Source organism: Drosophila virilis, chromosome 5 (assembly GCF_030788295.1).
Source record: "Drosophila virilis strain 15010-1051.87 chromosome 5, Dvir_AGI_RSII-ME, whole genome shotgun sequence".
Taxonomy (NCBI): Eukaryota; Metazoa; Arthropoda; class Insecta; order Diptera; family Drosophilidae; genus Drosophila; species Drosophila virilis.
Genome location: NC_091547.1, coordinates 20048522 through 20066548, shown reverse-complemented (window position 1 = coordinate 20066548; position 18027 = coordinate 20048522). Strand labels below are relative to the sequence as shown.

Here is an 18027-nt window from a genome sequence, read left to right as displayed (position 1 = left end):
ATATCTTACGCCTTTCGATTATAAACTGTTTATATACAAAATTCTTATAAACATTTTCATATGCTCTATATATATTACCCCAAGTACCAAATATTTAAGTATGAACTGGCTAAGTTATGCCCATTTTAATTCATCGTACTAATTATTCTCTTTTTTTTTTAAACATCATTATCAATCATAAATTTTGGCATACAGCAAGCAGTATTCGAAAAGTTCAACATGTGCGAGGAGAATGTCAACGATCTTCTTAAATGGGTGACATCTGTCGAACAAAAAATCTCAAGCGTTGGTGGACCTCGTGAAAAAATCGATGAGCTGCGCAATCAAATCAATGCGCTCAAGGTTGGTTGATGATCTATATCTGCTGCTATATAATCCTACATTTCATATTTTATTTATTTATTTATATTTCGCAATATGCGGCATATAAGTAAATTCGGTGAAACACGTGCTAAAAATATGTATATGTTGCAGAGATCGCACTATGATCGCACTATTCCACGCTTTTTGGCAAAATGGCAAAACGTATATCTTAAGCTAATCTATATTTCGTTTTCACAGCAAATCAAGGATGAAATCGAATCCCAGCAACGTCCAGTGGCCACTTGTCTGGAGCAAATACGTCAAATTGTGCTCACCGGCGGCGATGTGCTTTCCGCACCGGAGGTCACCACCTTGGAGAACTCTGGCCGTGAGCTGCGTTCGCGCGTGGATCGTGTCAATGATCGCACTGTGCGCTTACTGCGTCGCCTGGAGGCTGGACGTGATGAGTTGACCAAGCTGCGTAGCGAACTGGACGTCTTCTCAGACTGGTTGCAGTTGGCGCGCCGCACTCTGGAGGACAAGGAGCGCGCTCTGTCGGACCTAACGCGTCTTGCTTCGCAGGCAGACACTATACGTGAGTTTGTCAGCGATGTGATTGGCCATCAGGCGGATCTACGTTTCATCACCATGGCCGCACAGAAGTTTGTGGACGAGAGCAAGGAGTTCCTTGCCGTACTCAATGACTTCCGCACCTCACTGCCAGAAAGGCTGCCCCATGTGGAGCCATTGTCCAGTGCCGAGAGTCCCATACGCCAGGAGGTTTCGCTGGTGTCGGCACAGTACAAGGATCTGCTGAATCGCGTTAATGCGCTGCAGGATCGTGTCTCCGGTTTGGGTGGCAGGCAGCGTGAGTACCAGGATGCTTTGGACAAGGCCAACGAATGGCTGCGCAGCATGCAGCCGCGTATTTCTCGTGTCATCTCCGAACCTGTCGCTGGAGATCCCAAGGGTGTGCAAGATCAGATGAATGAGGCGAAGGCACTGCACAATGAGCTCCTTTCCAGCGGTCGCCTAGTGGACAATGCTCAACAAGCTTTAGATAATCTGCTACGTAGCCTGGGCGGCCAGCTCAGTCCCATGGAGATCAATCAACTGGAGCTGCCCATTGCAGATTTGAAGAACAACTATCAGCAGTTGCTGGACACGCTCGGAGAGCACTGCAAGACCTTGGATAAGACGCTCGTGCAGTCGCAGGGCGTGCAGGACGCACTCGATAGCCTAGGTAGCTGGGTTAATCAAGCCGAGGACAAGTTCAAGCTGAATCTGCGTCCCGCCTCCCTAATCAAGGAGCGTCTGCAAGAGCAGATACGCGAGCACAAGGTGCTCCTGGCTGATCTGCAGTCACATCAGGCTAGCATAGATGGCGTTCAAATCTCTGCCAAGCATCTTCTAGCCAGTGCCTCTAATGCGCGCATCGCCAAGAAGGTGGAATCAAATCTGAACGATGTAACAGGCAAATTTGAGAAACTCTACGAAAAGGCCAACAAGCGTGGCGAATTCCTTGATGATGTCTACAATCGCCTTTCCAAGTACCTGGATGACATTAGCAATGTAGAACAGCGCATGGGCAGCCTTCAGGAGGCTTTAGACAGCCGCGAGACCAGTTTGCTCTCCACGGAGGAGGTGGCACGCCGCATGCTCGACTTGGCTCGCGAAAAAGATCAGTTGACTCCACAGTTCGAGGATTGTGTGCGCAATGGCAAGGACCTGATAGGTCTGCGTGATGTAACAGATACGGGCGCTTTGCGTGATCGCATCAAGGCTCTGGAATCTCAGTGGCGCAACATTAACATCAGCATCGATGAACGTGCCAAGCTGTCCAAGCAGAAGGCCGAACGACAGCTGGCTTACGAAAGCCTTAAAAATGAAGTCTTGTCCTGGCTTACCAACACAGAGGGTCGGGTCAACGGACTGGCTCCTGTGGCCATAGATCTGGACAAGATACGCCAGCAGCACGATGAGCTAAAACCAATCTGCAAGGATTATCGTGACTATGCGCCAACTATAGACAAGATCAATGATATAGGCGCTCAATATGATGCACTTGTGCGACCAGATAGTCCCACACGCAAACGCTCCACGTACAGTCCCATCAAAAGGACAAGTCCGCTGCGTCGCATGTCCGGAGACGCCAGAAGCCCCAGCCCGACCAAGGGAGGTATACTGTCGCCACTATCGACTGGTTCCAGTGGATTCGGTAGCCGCAGATCCTCTCAGGATGGCTTCCAGCTCTCTGAACTGTCTCCGGTGCAGCAGCAGCTGAGCGAGATTAACAATCGCTATGGATTGATTGGAGTTCGTCTCAATGATCGCCAAAACGAGCTGGACAATCTTAGCGAGGAGTTGCGCAAGCAATACGAAAACCTGAAGGGTTTGGCGCAGTTCTTGGAACGTATTCAACGCCAGGTGCCCAAGGAGTCGGTATCCAACAAGGAGGAAGCTGACCGCTGCATTAAGCAGGCGCGCAAGATCCTGGAAGATATGTACGAAAAACAGAGTCTGCTGGACACAACCAAAGCGCAGATTAAGGACATCCTGCGACGCAAGTCAGATGTGCCCGGCGCCGAGCAGCTGCGTCTGGAGAACGACAACATCCAGGAGAAGTGGAAGAATCTCAATGACATCTGCAAGAATCGCATTGCCTTCTCTGAGAAGCTTCGCGACTTTCTGGACACCCATGGCAATCTCAAGAGCTGGTTGGACAGCAAGGAGCGTATGTTGACTGTACTGGGACCCATTTCCTCGGATCCACGCATGGTTCAGAGCCAGGTGCAGCAGGTGCAAGTATTACGGGAGGAGTTCCGCACGCAGCAGCCGCAACTAAAACACTTCCAGGAGCTAGGACACGATGTGGTCGATCATTTGGCTGGCACACCCGATGCCCAGGCCGTTGAGGTGAAGCTCAAGGATGTGCTCAACAAGTGGGACGATCTAATGGGTAAGCTGGACGATCGCGCTAATAGTCTGGGCGGTGCTGCTGATAGCTCAAAGGAGTTCGATGCGGCTGTCAATCGCCTACGCGAGGCTCTGCAAAACATTAGCGACAACCTAGACACGCTACCCATCGATGGCGATCACCAGGAAAATCTCCGCAAGATCGAGAACCTCGAGCGTCAGCTGGAGGGTCAGCGTCCACTCTTGGCTGATGTAGAGCAATCCGCGGCCACGTTGTGTAATATACTCGGCGATCCCGCTTCACGCGCTGATGTCAACTCACGTGTTGGAGCACTAGAAAAGCAATACCAAGCACTGCAAAAGAAGTTGGACACGAAGAAGGCTGAAACAGAGGCATCACTGCGTGATGGCCGCCACTTTGCCGAGAACTGTTCTAAGACGCTCGGCTGGCTATCCGGCGAGCTGTCCAATTTGACCGATCGTCTGCTTGTGTCTGCCCACAAACCAACGCTGCAGCACCAGATCGATACGCACGAGCCCATCTACCGGGAAGTGATGGCGCGCGAACATGAGGTAATTATGTTGATCAACAAGGGCAAAGATCTGTCCGATCGGCAGCAGGATCGTGGTGTCAAACGTGATCTGGATCGTATACAACAACAATGGGAGAAACTGCGTCGTGAGGCTGTCGATCGTCACACGCGTCTACAGACTTGCATGGAGCACTGCAAGAAGTATTCACAGACATCTGAGACCTTCCTTGCCTGGCTGCGTACCGCCGAGGATAAACTCGCGGATCTTACTCCCGGCGTCTTATCCAAATCCAAGCTTGAGACTCGTCTGCGTGACCTTCAAACGTTCCGCAGCGAAGTGTGGAAGCATTCGGGTGAATTTGAGAACACCAAGGGCCTGGGTGAAACCTTCCTCAGTAGCTGTGACATTGACAAGGAGCCGATCAAGGCAGAGCTGCAGGATATACGCGATCGCTGGGAGCGTTTGAACAACGATCTGATCGCACGCGCTCATGAGATTGAGAACTGCTCGCGTCGTTTAGGTGACTTTAATGACGAGCTGCGCAATTTGGATCACTCCCTGGGTCGTTGCGAGGATCGCCTTGCCGCACATGATGCGCTAGGCGGTGCTGCCAAGGATCCCAAGCTACTCGAACGCGTCAAGGCAATACGCGAAGAGCTGACGAATCTAAGCAAGCCGCTGCAATCGCTTAAGGCGTTAGCGAAGGACATTAGTGCCGAAGCTCGTGCCGCCGGCGGTGATGCGGATCATTTGACCAGCGAGGTTGACGGCTTAGCCGATCGCATGTCCGAGCTGCAGGGTCGTCTGGATGACCGCTGCGGTGAGCTGCAATCGGCGGCTACAGCTGTGTCCCAGTTCAACGAGCAGATGAAGGGTCTGGGTATTGATCTAAACGATCTGGAGACTGAGGTTGAGAAGCTTTCGCCGCCCGCCCGTGAGATAAAGATCGTGCAACAGCAACTGGATGATGTGGGCAAACTGCAGAACAAACTGGATCGCCTAGTGGGTCGTCTGGAGGATGCCGAGCGTGCCGCTGATGTTCTTGTAGACGCCGGCTTCTCTGCGGACACCAGTCAGACGCGCGACCAAATATCCACGCTGCGCAAAACTCTCGGTCGCTTGGATAATCGTGTGCGCGATCATGAGGACAAGCTTCAAAGCACGCTAAAGGCTCTGCGGGAGTTCTACGACGTGCAGTCGCAAGCACTGGATGACATCCAGGATGTTAGCGATGAGTTCAAACGAATGAAGCCAGTGGGTTCAGAGCTGGATCAGATCAGACGCCAACAGGAGGACTTCCGCAAGTTCAGAGAGAACAAGGTCGAGCCATTGTCTCTGAATGTGGACAAGGTCAACATGGCTGGACGCGATTTGGTTCGCTCCGCAGCCAGTGGCGTCTCTACGAACACCATTGAGAAGGACTTGGAGAAGCTGAACGATCGCTGGAACGATTTGAAGGAACGCATGAACGAGCGCGATCGTCGTCTGGACGTAGCGCTGCTGCAGTCCGGAAAGTTCCAGGAAGCCCTAGCAGGACTCTCCAAATGGTTGAGCGATACCGAGGAAATGGTGGCCAATCAGAAAGCACCCAGCTCCGACTACAAGGTGGTTAAGGCGCAGCTGCAGGAGCAAAAGTTCCTCAAGAAAATGTTGCTGGATCGTCAGAACTCGATGGGCTCGTTGGCCAATTTAGGCAAAGAGGTGGCCAATCATTGCGAGCCTGCTGAGCGCGCTTCCATTGAGAAGCAGCTGAATGATCTGATGAAGCGTTTCGATGCCCTCACCGATGGCGCCGAGCAGCGTGAGCAAGATCTAGAGGAGGCCATGGAAGTGGCCAAGCGTTTCCATGACAAGATTAGCCCGCTGGAATTGTGGCTGGATAATACGGAACGTGCAGTTAAGGCCATGGAGCTGATACCCACGGATGAGGAAAAGATACAGCAACGCATTCGCGAGCATGATCGCCTGCACGACGAGATTCTGGGCAAGCAGCCTGATTTTACGGATCTTGCTGATGTGGCTGCTCAGCTGATGCATTTAGTTAGCGATGAGGAGGCTGTCAATCTGGGCGAGAAGGTGCGCGGTGTGACCGAACGCTATACAGGTTTGGTCGACGCCAGCGACAATATTGGCGCTCTGCTCGCCGAATCCCGTCAAGGATTGCGCCATCTGGTGTTGAGCTATCAGGATTTGGTTGCGTGGATGGAAAGTATGGAGAATGAGCTGAAACGTTTCAAGTCCTTGCCAGTCTATGCCGAGAAGTTGTTGGAGCAAATGGATCATCTACTGGAGTTGAACGAGAACATTGCGGGACACGCAAACAATGTGGAGTCCACTGTTGAATCAGGCGCAGAGCTCATGAAGCACATTTCAAATGATGAGGCCATACAACTGAAAGATAAGTTAGACTCACTGCAGCGTCGCTATGGCGATCTGACCAATCGTGGTGGAGATCTGCTCAAGAATGCTCAGAATGCCTTGCCACTTGTGCAGCAGTTCCATGAGGCCCACAATCGCTTGGTCGAATGGATGCAAAGCGCCGAGACTGCCTTGGCGCCCAGTGAGCCACGTCAGGCAGATGTGCTGCGTCTGGAGAGCGAGCTATCCGACATGCGTCCCATACTGGACACCATCAATCAGGTTGGGCCCCAGCTGTGTCAGTTATCACCTGGCGAAGGTGCCGCTACCATTGAGAGCATTGTTACCCGCGACAATCGTCGCTTCGATGCGATCGTGGAGCAGATTCAACGCAAGGCTGAGCGTCTGCATTTGAGCAATCAGCGCGCCAAGGAAGTCACAGGTGATATTGATGAGTTGCTAGAGTGGTTCCGTGATATGGATACCACTTTGCGTGAGGCCGATCCACCTGCTATGGAGCCGAAATTGGTGCGCGCTCAGTTGCAGGAACATCGCTCCATCAATGACGACATTTCCAGTCAGAAGGGACGCGTGCGCGACGTCACCGCCGCCTCCAAGAAGGTGCTGCGTGAATCGCCGCAAAGCGAAAATACTGCAACGCTGCGCGAGAAGCTGGACGACCTTAAGGAGATTGTGGACACCGTTGCACAGCTCTGCAGTGAACGTTTGGGTATCTTAGAGCAAGCCTTGCCACTTTCCGAGCACTTTGCCGACTCGCATTCGGGTCTGACCACCTGGTTGGATGACATGGAGCAGCAAATCTCACGCCTGAGCATGCCAGCTCTGCGGCCCGATCAGATCACGCTGCAGCAAGACAAGAACGAGCGTCTTCTGCACTCCATAGCCGAGCATAAGCCACTGCTGGATAAGCTGAACAAAACAGGTGAAGCTCTGGGCGCTCTGGTCGCCGACGAAGATAGCGCCAAGATCAATGAGATTCTCGACACGGACAATGCCCGCTATGCGGCGCTGCGTCTGGAACTGCGCGAACGTCAACAGGCGCTGGAGAGCGCTCTGCAGGAGTCCAGTCAGTTCTCTGACAAACTTGAGGGCATGTTGCGTGCGCTGGCCAACACAGTGGATCAGGTGAATCAATTGGATCCACTGTCAGCACTGCCACAGAAGATACGCGAGCAAATCGAGGACAATGATGCTTTGATGGATGATCTGGATAAGCGTCAGGATGCTTTTAGCGCTGTGCAGCGTGCTGCCAACGATGTCATTGCTAAGGCTGGCAACAAGGCTGATCCTGCTGTGCGCGACATCAAAGCTAAACTAGAGAAGCTCAATAATCTGTGGAACGATGTTCAGAAGGCTACCAAGAAACGTGGCAGCTCCCTGGATGACATACTCAGTGTTGCGGAGCCGTTCTGGAAGCAGTTGAATAGCGTCATGAAAACACTCAAAGATCTGGAGGAGACGCTGTCCTGCCAGGAGCCACCAGCGGCACAGCCGCAAGATATCAAGAAGCAACAGGTGGCACTGCAGGAGATACGCCACGAAATCGATCAGACCAAGCCCGAAGTGGAGCAAGTGCGTCGCCATGGTAGCAATCTAATGAACATGTGCGGTGAACCTGACAAGCCAGAGGTCAAGAAGCACATCGAGGATTTGGATAATGCCTGGGACAACATTACAGCGCTTTATGCTAAGCGGGAGGAGAACCTTATCGATGCCATGGAGAAAGCCATGGAGTTCCATGAAACACTGCAGAACTTGCTCAAGTTCCTCACCAAGGCTGAGGACAAGTTTGCTCACTTGGGACCTGTGGGCTCCGACATTGATGCCGTCAAGCGACAGATTGAACAGCTCAAGTCGTTCAAGGACGAAGTCGATCCGCATATGGTCGAAGTAGAAGCATTAAACAGGTAAGCTTTAAATTGCTTGAAAATTTCAATTCTCATATCTAATAATTTGTAATAATGATATATATCAACGCCGTGTTTGTGTGGTCTACCTTCAATCGTACAATTGGCAGAGGTCTAGAAAGGCAAGATAGTTTCAAAATTTCGTACGTTCTCTATTGTTCGTTCGTAATTGTTGTGTACATTTAAGAGCCTGCATTGTGAGATGTGAAATGTGAAATGAGATGTGATCAGCGATCAGAGATCTGTGATTTCTATAAAATTTCTTATTTTTAATCTTCAATCTTTGGTCTATAATCTACGATCTGTAATGTCTGATCTGTGATCCCCGATCTCTGATTTGTGATCTCTAATGTGCTTTGCGCATGTTTCTTATGATTTACGCCAAAAGCCACTGGAGCCAGCGGTTCCAAAGTCGCAATTGCATGTGCACCGGCAAGCCGCCAGTTTTTATTATTATTGTTGCGTTCTGCCTGCATCTTGAGCACCAGCCATACACAACGCATGTTAATACTTTCTTGACCAATTACAGACAAGCTGTGGAATTAACGGAACGCACTTCGCCGGAGCAGGCGGCATCGATAAGGGAGCCATTGTCCGTAGTCAATCGCCGTTGGGAGGCATTGCTGCGTGGCATGGTCGATCGGCAAAAGCAGCTGGAGCATGCGCTGCTCCATTTGGGACAATTCCAGCATGCACTCAACGAGCTGTTGGTCTGGATTAACAAAACAGACAGCACATTGGATCAGTTGAAACCGGTAAGATAGCGAAGGAGTAGCTTCCAACTGGCCAAAATCTAATTACGTGTCTTATTTGCAGATTCCCGGCGATCCGCAACTACTTGAGGTTGAGCTTGCCAAGCTTAAGGTGCTGGCCAATGATATACAGGCGCATCAGAACTCAGTGGACACTCTCAACGATGCCGGACGCCAGCTGATTGAGACAGAGAAGGGTTCTGTGGAGGCCTCTACGACGCAGGAGAAGCTGCGTAAGCTAAACAATGAGTGGAAGCAACTGTTACAAAATGCCAGCGATCGCCAGCACGAGTTGGAGGAGTCTCTGCGCGAAGCTCAAGGCTACATTGCTGAGGTCCAGGACATATTGGGCTGGTTGGGCGATGTGGATGCCGTGATTGGTGCCAGCAAGCCGGTGGGTGGTCTGCCAGAGACAGCGACCGAGCAGCTGGAACGCTTTATGGAGGTCTACAATGAGCTGGAAGAAAACAGACCCAAGGTTGAGACAATACAGGCGCAGGGTCAGGAGTACATTAAGCGCCAGAACCAAATGAAGGTCTCCTCCAGTAATCTGCAGCATACACTGCGCACACTGAAACAACGCTGGGATGCGGTGGTTTCGCGTGCATCCGATAAAAAGATCAAACTAGAGATTGCACTTAAGGAGGCCACCGAATTCCATGAGACACTTCAGGCCTTTGTCGAGTGGCTCACCCAGGCTGAGAAGCAGCTTTCCAATGCTGAGCCCGTTTCGCGCGTACTGGAGACCATTCAAGCCCAGATGGAGGAGCACAAGGTCCTGCAAAAGGATGTGAGCACACATCGTGAGGCTATGCTGCTGCTAGACAAAAAGGGCACGCATCTTAAATACTTCAGTCAGAAGCAGGATGTGATTCTTATCAAGAATCTGCTCGTCTCAGTGCAGCATCGCTGGGAGCGTGTGGTCAGCAAAGCGGCAGAGCGCACACGTGCTCTGGATCATGGCTACAAGGAGGCTCGTGAGTTCAATGATGCCTGGAATAGCATGATGCAGTATCTGCAGGAAACCGAACAGGTGCTGGATCAAATCATCGAAGAAGCAACCGCCTCTAAGGAGCCGCAAAAGATCAAGAAATACATTGGCAAGCTAAAGGAAACACATCGCCAGCTGGGCGCCAAGCAGTCCGTCTACGATGGCACAATGCGCACAGGCAAGAACCTCATGGAGCGTGCACCAAAGGGCGATCGCCCAGTGCTGGACAAGATGCTGCTGGAGCTAAAGGAGCAATGGACTCGTGTCTGGTCGAAGAGCATTGAACGTCAGCGCAAACTAGAGGAGGCCTTGCTGCTCTCCGGACAGTTTAGCGACGCTCTGGGCGAGCTGCTCGACTGGCTGAAGAAGGCCAAGAGCCGGCTCAACGAGAACGGACCCGTGCACGGTGATCTGGAGACGGTGCAGGGCTTGTGTGAGCATCACAAGCACATTGAACAGGATCTTCAGAAGCGCTCCGCTCAAATGCAGGGCGTGCTGAAGACCGGTCGTGACCTGGAGCGTTCGGGCAATAATCCTGAAGTGGGTCGCCAGCTCGACGAGCTGCAATCCATTTGGGAGGAGGTCCAGAAGGCTGTGGGCAAACGCGGAGAGCGACTCCAAGTGGCTCTGGTGGATGCTGAAAAGCTTAATGCACGCGTTCAGGCTCTGTTCGATTGGCTGGATCATGCGGAACACAAATTGCGCTATGCCAAGAATGCGCCCGATGATGAGAAGGTCTCACGCGAAATGATGGACATTCACACCGAGTTTATGCGAGATCTGCGCGTGCGTGAGCGTGAGAAGAGCGAAACGTTCGAGTATGCAGAGGAGATTATTGGCAAGGCCTATCCGGATGCCATACCCATCATCAAGAACTGGCTATCGATTATACAGCAACGTTGGGAGGAGGTGCGACAATGGGCCATCAATCGCGAGTCGAAGCTGGAATTGCATTTGCAATCGCTCAAGGATCTGGATGATACCATTGAGGAGCTGCTCGCTTGGCTCAGCGGACTCGAAGGCACCCTATTGAGTAAGTTATCCATATTGGCAGCTTTTTGGTCGATTTCTATTTCTGTTCTCCTCATATAGATCTGAAGCACGAACAGCTGCCGGATGAGATACCACCTGTTGAGAAATTGATTGAAGATCACAAGGAGTTCATGGAGAACACAGCACGTCGCCAGAATGAAGTGGATCGCGCCTGCAAGCCTCGACAACTGCCTCCTGGCGCGCGCAAACCATCGCGAAGTGGCAAGACGCCAGTGTGAGTATTTCGAAATTGTCATCTGACTTTTGTATATATGAGTATTTTATTTTATTTTATTTTTTATTTTTATTTCTTTTGCTATTTTTCACCAATTTTATTGCTACAAATATCAAATATTTTCCCCTGCAACGATTTGCACACAAACTTTTGCCTATCGTCTACCCAAAATATACCACAATATACCAAATACTCTACACCTTGCAACAACAACAACTCTATATATATATATACAACTGTAGTCGTGGCTCCAGTCACGATCTGCGCGAACAGTCGCCCGATGGTCAGCTTCGACGTCAAAGGTTTGACAGCTACTTTATACTGTACTCTAAAAATTGCAAGCCACTTAAAACAAAGAGGCGAATGCGCTTACCAACACTACCTCACACACACGCACACATTACCAACTGGTTCAAGACTGCATTTTGCTTTACATTGCAACATTAAACAATATAAAAAAAAACTCAAATATCAGGCAAACCATTGCTTAAATATAGCTATAGCTATATCCTATGTCCTATGTAGTGCTAAAATGAGCTAACATACTAAGTATGTTTGCTAAGCCCACCTGTATCAACTACCATACCATGAGCTCATCACAACAACATAAATAAATTGTTTCATAATTAAAGAAATCCTTTTTAACAAGAGCAAATCTATACCCTATGTCCACTGCACGCTAGTTGAGTTGTGTTAACTAAACTGGCAGCTGCCCCGCCTGGGCTATAGATATTGCTATACCTGAACTAATGTATTTATAAGGTATATAGCTTGTAACTATTACCTGTGCATTACTTTAAAATAATACCTTATGTAGCTCACAAGAAAATGCTAACTTATCTACTTAGTTAGTACTTATACCATCTACCACACCACGTAGTATCCACTGCAATACATGCACCTCGCACACACTGCCTCGTTCACAGCACCCGGCTTATACACACTGCTGCTAAAACTGTTGCTTAATCTTGTTTTTTCCAACACTGAGTTTTGTGCAACTTTTTTAATATGCAAATGCTACCCTCTTTTTCACAGCTTCAAGGGCTCACGCGATCAAGGACTCAACGCACGCAAGGGCAGGTGAGTTATCAGCTTTTTTAAGGGCGGTTCTTGAATAGTTCCAAAAATAACTGTGCATGCACTTTCAAAATTATCAATGAAATTTCTTTTGTTTTTCTCAAACTTTACTTTTTTGTTGGCTCTATGCAACACTATTTTTGGAAATGCTGCGAAATGTTATTTATTTTATGTGTATATATATATATTTATATACAAATTTTTGATAATCGTTATTTTTGTCTTTTACATTGTGTATTTGTGTATATTGTTTCGTTATTTGATCGTTTTTGTTTTTGTCTCTCTCTTTTGTCTCTTTTTTGTGATTCTACTTTCATCACGCTACGTAAACGTTGTCTCATATCAATCTCTATGCATCTTGCTGCTTAAATATTTGCTCTGCATCATCAATATATCAAAAATATATATATATATATATATATGTAAATCGCCTGTACAGTCGTGTTACGCCCACGCGTGATACGCCCGACAGAGATCGCCTGCCGCACTATGGCCCCCGTTTCTCGCCAAGGTAAGTGGCCCGCCGCTCTTCATTTAACATTCAGTGCAGCGCAAACTGTGCGCTCATGCTAAATACTCTGTTAAATATTTTGTGTATATTAAGCATTTTGTAGTTTCGTTATTTGTTTTTTTCTATCTAATTAGCTGTCTTTATGTAATACGCCTTATAACTATCCTATAAACTTAAGCATATATTAATAATATTCAACTATATCCAAGCAGCTCTACCGGTACCGAACTTGAATTCCGTTCACCACGCGCCAAACTCTTGTGGAACAAGTGGCGCGATGTCTGGATGCTGTCATGGGAGCGTCAGCGTTTGTTGCACGAGCATCTCATGTATCTGAAGGATGTGGAGCGTGCTCGCAACTTTAGCTGGGATGATTGGCGCAAGCGCGTAAGTAACTCCCCATATATAGAACTGAGTAAACAATCTATATACTTCCAATTTCCAATTCCTTTAATTTGCAGTTCCTCAAGTACATGAACCACAAGAAATCGCGCTTGACTGATTTGTTCCGGAAAATGGATAAGGATAACAATGGCATGATACCACGCGATGTCTTTATCGATGGCATACTGAATACGAGTAAGTTTTTAAAATAAACATAGTTTTCTTTCTGCAGCTTTTCTCATGATATTTTTGAACCATTTTCTATTAGAATTCGATACTTCTGGCCTGGAAATGAAGGCTGTTGCCGATCTGTTTGATCGCAATGGCGAGGGTCTCATCGACTGGCAGGAATTCATTGCCGCTCTGCGCCCCGATTGGCAAGAACGTAAACCCGCCAACGATTCCGATAAAATACACGATGAGGTCAAACGTTTGGTCATGCTTTGCACATGTCGTCAAAAGTTCCGTGTGTTCCAAGTTGGCGAAGGCAAATACAGAGTAAGTTTACATTTTCCTAAGAGTTACTCAACAGCAGTTAACGGTGTGTGTTATGTTAATCTTTACAGTTTGGTGATTCCCAGAAACTGCGCCTGGTACGCATCCTGCGCAGCACTGTCATGGTGCGCGTGGGTGGCGGCTGGGTCGCCTTGGACGAATTCCTGCAGAAGAACGATCCTTGTCGCGGTAAGTTCTATACTCAAACATAACAGACAAACGCTCTCTATAAATATTTAGTACACGTACATACACGAAAATTATCGATAAATCTTGTTGGATTTCATACATTTATCGCATATTATTTCTAGTGTAATTTTTGTAGTCCACCATATCACAAAACTTTAAAAAACATAAACATTCCATTCCCATCTCAGCTCATGCATTTTGTCTATACCTTAGATTAAACATATATGCATCATTCTTTTTAAAAACCATTTTTGATCATGTCTCTTAATTCACATACATAAACATAGGTACAGTTGTGCTTAACAACTAATTATACAATTTTTTCTTACAAATGCTAAACATTTTTTAAAACATACCAAATATCATATTAATAATACCAAACGGATATGGTCATTTAACCAACAAATAAAAATATATATTAAAAAGAAAACTTGTGCCTAAAAAAATATTACTAGCATATGAACCCAAAAGAAAAACAAAAACAACATAACCTTAAAACAAAACATAATTTTTGAAAACCTCATTAATTTGTTTGGTCGAAAAGCTGCTTAAAAAATACAAATAAGAAATTAACAGTGCGCCTTATTTTTGAAGAATTTTTTGCCATTTAGTCGGCGCCTATTTTGACGCCTCTCATACACACAATAACCAAACGAGATCAAGAATCTAAACAAAAACCAAAAACCTATCCTCAAGCCCGAAAACTGAAAAGCTCACAGTGTAGGGTTGCCATTTAGTAATCATGCTCATATTTTTGTTGCTTTTATATGTTAACTCTGCGTTTTACCCTACCCCATTCCACACATTGTATTTATCTACTTATATAGTATTATTTTTTAATCTGGGTTACGAACCACTACCTATATTGCCTAGAATCTAACTTAACCAAAATTTGATCTAAAAAAAAAACTTGCTTAGTAATTATGTAGTGCATGATGCTTTCTTTTATTTTGCTTTATTCTCTTGCTACAGTTGTGCTGGCTGTTAACTAACAGCTGTGCCGACCTTACTTAGCTGTAACTGTACTTTTTCATGTCACGCTGCGTAAATTTGTTCATTTCTGTATGTTGTGCGTCCAACTTTTTGAATACTCGAATTTTTGTATTAATAATTTTGTATACCGTTTTTCGTTTTTACTAATCAAATTTTATGTTTTCCCCCTTTTTCTTTTTCAAATGTTTTTTTTTTTGTATTAAAATGAAACCGATAACGATAACGCAATGTGCCCGATATTTAAATGTAAACCCGTGTGTACCACAAATATCCGCTTGCGCTGCCCACGCCCACGCCCACGCCCAACATGCACTCGCCTGCGCCCAAAAATTACCACAAAAATACCAACAACAAAATACCAAACTCTGAAAATTACTATGCGGTAACAAAATTTCGTTGTTATTGTTGTTGTTATATGTTCGCCCTGCAACAAAATCAAAATTACAAAAAAAAAAAACAAAACAACAAATGCACACGCTCCCACAAACGCGTGTTTGGTATATATAAATATATGTATATGTATATTTGTATAAATATATATATATATGTTTATATATGTACCACATGGTATATTCCCGGCATTGAACGGAGCAGCCAAGGGACGCACTAACATTGAGCTACGCGAGCAATTCATATTGGCCGATGGCGTCTCACAGAGCATGGCCGCCTTTACGTCCAGACGTTCCACGCCCAATGCTGCCCAAACTGCCAACAGTTCGCAAAATGGCGGCGCCGGTAGCCCCAACTTGCCGCCATATATGAGTGGACAGGGTCCCATCATAAAGGTAAATCAACAAACCAGTGACAGTTGTGGGTTAACAAAAGAAATAAGAAGAAAACAAAATTTCCCTAAAACATGAATTTCCCCCACAATCCCAACACTATTCCCAAATACTCTAAGTGTATATCCCATGTTAGGCTTTTATAAGTATTATCTGAGAGGTAAGTTTTGAGCTTTCGTTTTGGGTTTATTGTGTGTGTTGTTGACAAAAACAAAAAAAAAAAAAACAAAACATCTTTTCAAACAAAAAATATAATCGCTCGCTGCTGCCGCTGCGTCGCGCTGACTCTTGATTTTTGTGCATGAGAATTTATATAATTCTATATATATTTATTGTATTGAACGTATTGTTGTTGCTATACTACATACATCGTATATCGTATATATCTTTTATAAATATTTATTTGTTACTCCTTGAATTGTTTTATGTTACGCTGCGTCATATATTTTGAGTTGAATGCTAGATAAATTACACCTGCGCGCGCTCTCTGTCGCGCTTTGTGAGGTTAGGTTCCATTGAGGTTATGTGCAGTCATTATGAGGTTATGTTGAATTTTCTTTGTATAGAGGCCAGTTGCTTAAATGATCATATACCGTTTAGTCAGCTATAAGCTATATTGAGCAAAATGCCAACAACAACAAAATTGTATTTCTATATATGTAGCTGATGAGCACTTGGCCGAGTTAATGCCAATATTTGAGAAAATCCGTGCACAAGACCAAGTCCCATGCGCCTTTCCCATACACATGGGCGCCGGCGGCACAGTATTCGTGCGCTGCAATACCAGCCGCTCGGTACCACTGAGTCCACATGTGCTCCATTGTCATCCAACAACACACTGGGTAAGTCGAACTCAACTGAGGAAGCAGACGGAAGTAAAGCAACAGGAAACAGGGCCATTAGCAGGGGGCACTAATAGATACCCACCCCCCCAAAAGATTGCATCACTAATCTTTCATTTTTGTTTACCCAACACCACCACCAGGTACGCGAGCGTTCGGTACGATCCATACCGATGTCAAGGCCATCGCGGTCTTCGCTTTCAGCCAGCACGCCCGATTCGCTTAGCGACAATGAGGGCAGCCATGGAGGACCCTCTGGCCGTTATACGCCGCGCAAGGTCACCTATACGAGCACACGCACGGGTCTGACGCCAGGCGGATCGCGTGCCGGCTCCAAGCCCAACTCACGCCCGCTCAGCAGACAAGGCTCCAAGCCGCCGTCACGCCATGGCTCCACGCTCTCGCTCGATAGCACAGGTAGGTGCTCAATTCAAATGAAAAGCAATCAGATTTGAACCAACGCCTTTTCGTTGCAGATGATCACACGCCATCGCGCATACCACAGCGCAAGGCATCCGCTGCGAGCACCATTAGCGGCACTGGTACCACCCCACGCCCGGCGCGTCTGTCTGTAGCTACAGCAGCCACACCGGGCAGCCGGTTGAATGGCACCAGCACCATCACACGCAAAACGGCATCCGGTTCGGCAAGTCCAGCGCCTACAAGGTAAGAATTCGTCTTGTCTTTCTGTTGGGGGCTTAGCGGGGGTTTTCGATAAACTAATTTTCAATTTATTAATTTATCAATTTATTTTTGAAATTATTTTCGGTTACTGCATTAACTTTTGACAAAACTCATACAACAACATAAAAATACCAACAAAATATATAAAAAAAAAAAAAAAAAACAAAACATTTTCAACATAATACCAAAATCACCATTTTACATGCTACTTACAAAACGAATTGGCTTATATAAAAAACAAAAATCATTAAATACCAAATATACCAAATAAATACCACCATTGAAACGCTAACCTTCAAAACGAATTGGCTTTGTTGAAATCAAATATCATATCAAAATTGAAATGCTTGAATGCAACTAACTGCAACATCAAAATACTATACAATAAATACCAAAAAATATACCGACTTGTGCCTGAATCAAAAATTATAAATACTGCAAAAAACAGCAATGGAGGCATGAGTAGATCATCCAGTATACCAGCACTAACAGGCTTCGGCTTCAAACCCACTAGGTAATGCCCAAAAACAACAACCACAAACAATACTAAACATAACATTATCTTATTATTATTATAATTTTATCAATCTAAGTTAAATCAATCAAGTCTTAGCGCTAGTATTTTAGCTATAGCTCGTAAGATATACATTTTGGTAATGGTTGTACTTATGCTAACTATTCACAAACATATACTAAAGCCGCCCATCACGGATACCGGTTAAGATACCCCTCAACGATTCCAAAACATCATCGCCCACCAGCTCGTCTGCAAATCCAAGCAGCTTGGGGTAAATTTCTATATATCATATATAGAGAGTGCTATAAGCATATATACTTATATATAAATAAGCATCCACTGTAGACAGTTATGAAATTATTCAGCAAATAGTAGCAAGTAATTATTATTATTTTTATATATATTTATTTATGTTAATTGTTTCAAATTGCGTTATCAATTGTAACCAGTGCATGTCAAACTGCAATTGCCTGGATTGTTTTCTAATTCCGACTAATGCTTTAA

General features: G+C 46.3%; 1 protein-coding gene across 50 annotated transcripts in view; it reads left to right on the top strand.

Moving 5' to 3' along the window:
• Positions 1-18027, top strand: part of shot (dystonin-like protein short stop) — a 91116-nt gene that overhangs the window by 71443 nt on the left and 1646 nt on the right. For 14 of the 50 annotated variants that reach the window (XM_032437361.2, XM_070209863.1, XM_032437360.2 and 11 more), the window contains 17 exons: positions 196-342; positions 562-8039; positions 8150-8161; positions 8569-8794; positions 8856-10815; positions 10875-11049; positions 11292-11351; positions 12085-12129; positions 12566-12637; positions 12847-13024; positions 13099-13216; positions 13290-13519; positions 13588-13705; positions 15293-15483; positions 16466-16739; positions 16799-16988; positions 17705-17794. In XM_032437361.2, coding sequence (XP_032293252.1) covers positions 196-342; positions 562-8039; positions 8150-8161; positions 8569-8794; positions 8856-10815; positions 10875-11049; positions 11292-11351; positions 12085-12129; positions 12566-12637; positions 12847-13024; positions 13099-13216; positions 13290-13519; positions 13588-13705; positions 15293-15483; positions 16466-16739; positions 16799-16988; positions 17705-17794 — 11564 coding nt within the window. Of the gene's footprint in view, positions 1-195; positions 343-561; positions 8040-8149; positions 8162-8568; positions 8795-8855; positions 10816-10874; positions 11050-11291; positions 11352-12084; positions 12130-12565; positions 12638-12846; positions 13025-13098; positions 13217-13289; positions 13520-13587; positions 13706-15292; positions 15484-16143; positions 16323-16465; positions 16740-16798; positions 16989-17454; positions 17521-17704; positions 17902-18027 lie in introns of all 50 variants that reach the window. The other 36 variants (XM_032437377.2, XM_032437353.2, XM_032437366.2 and 33 more) reach the window with 21 other exon arrangements.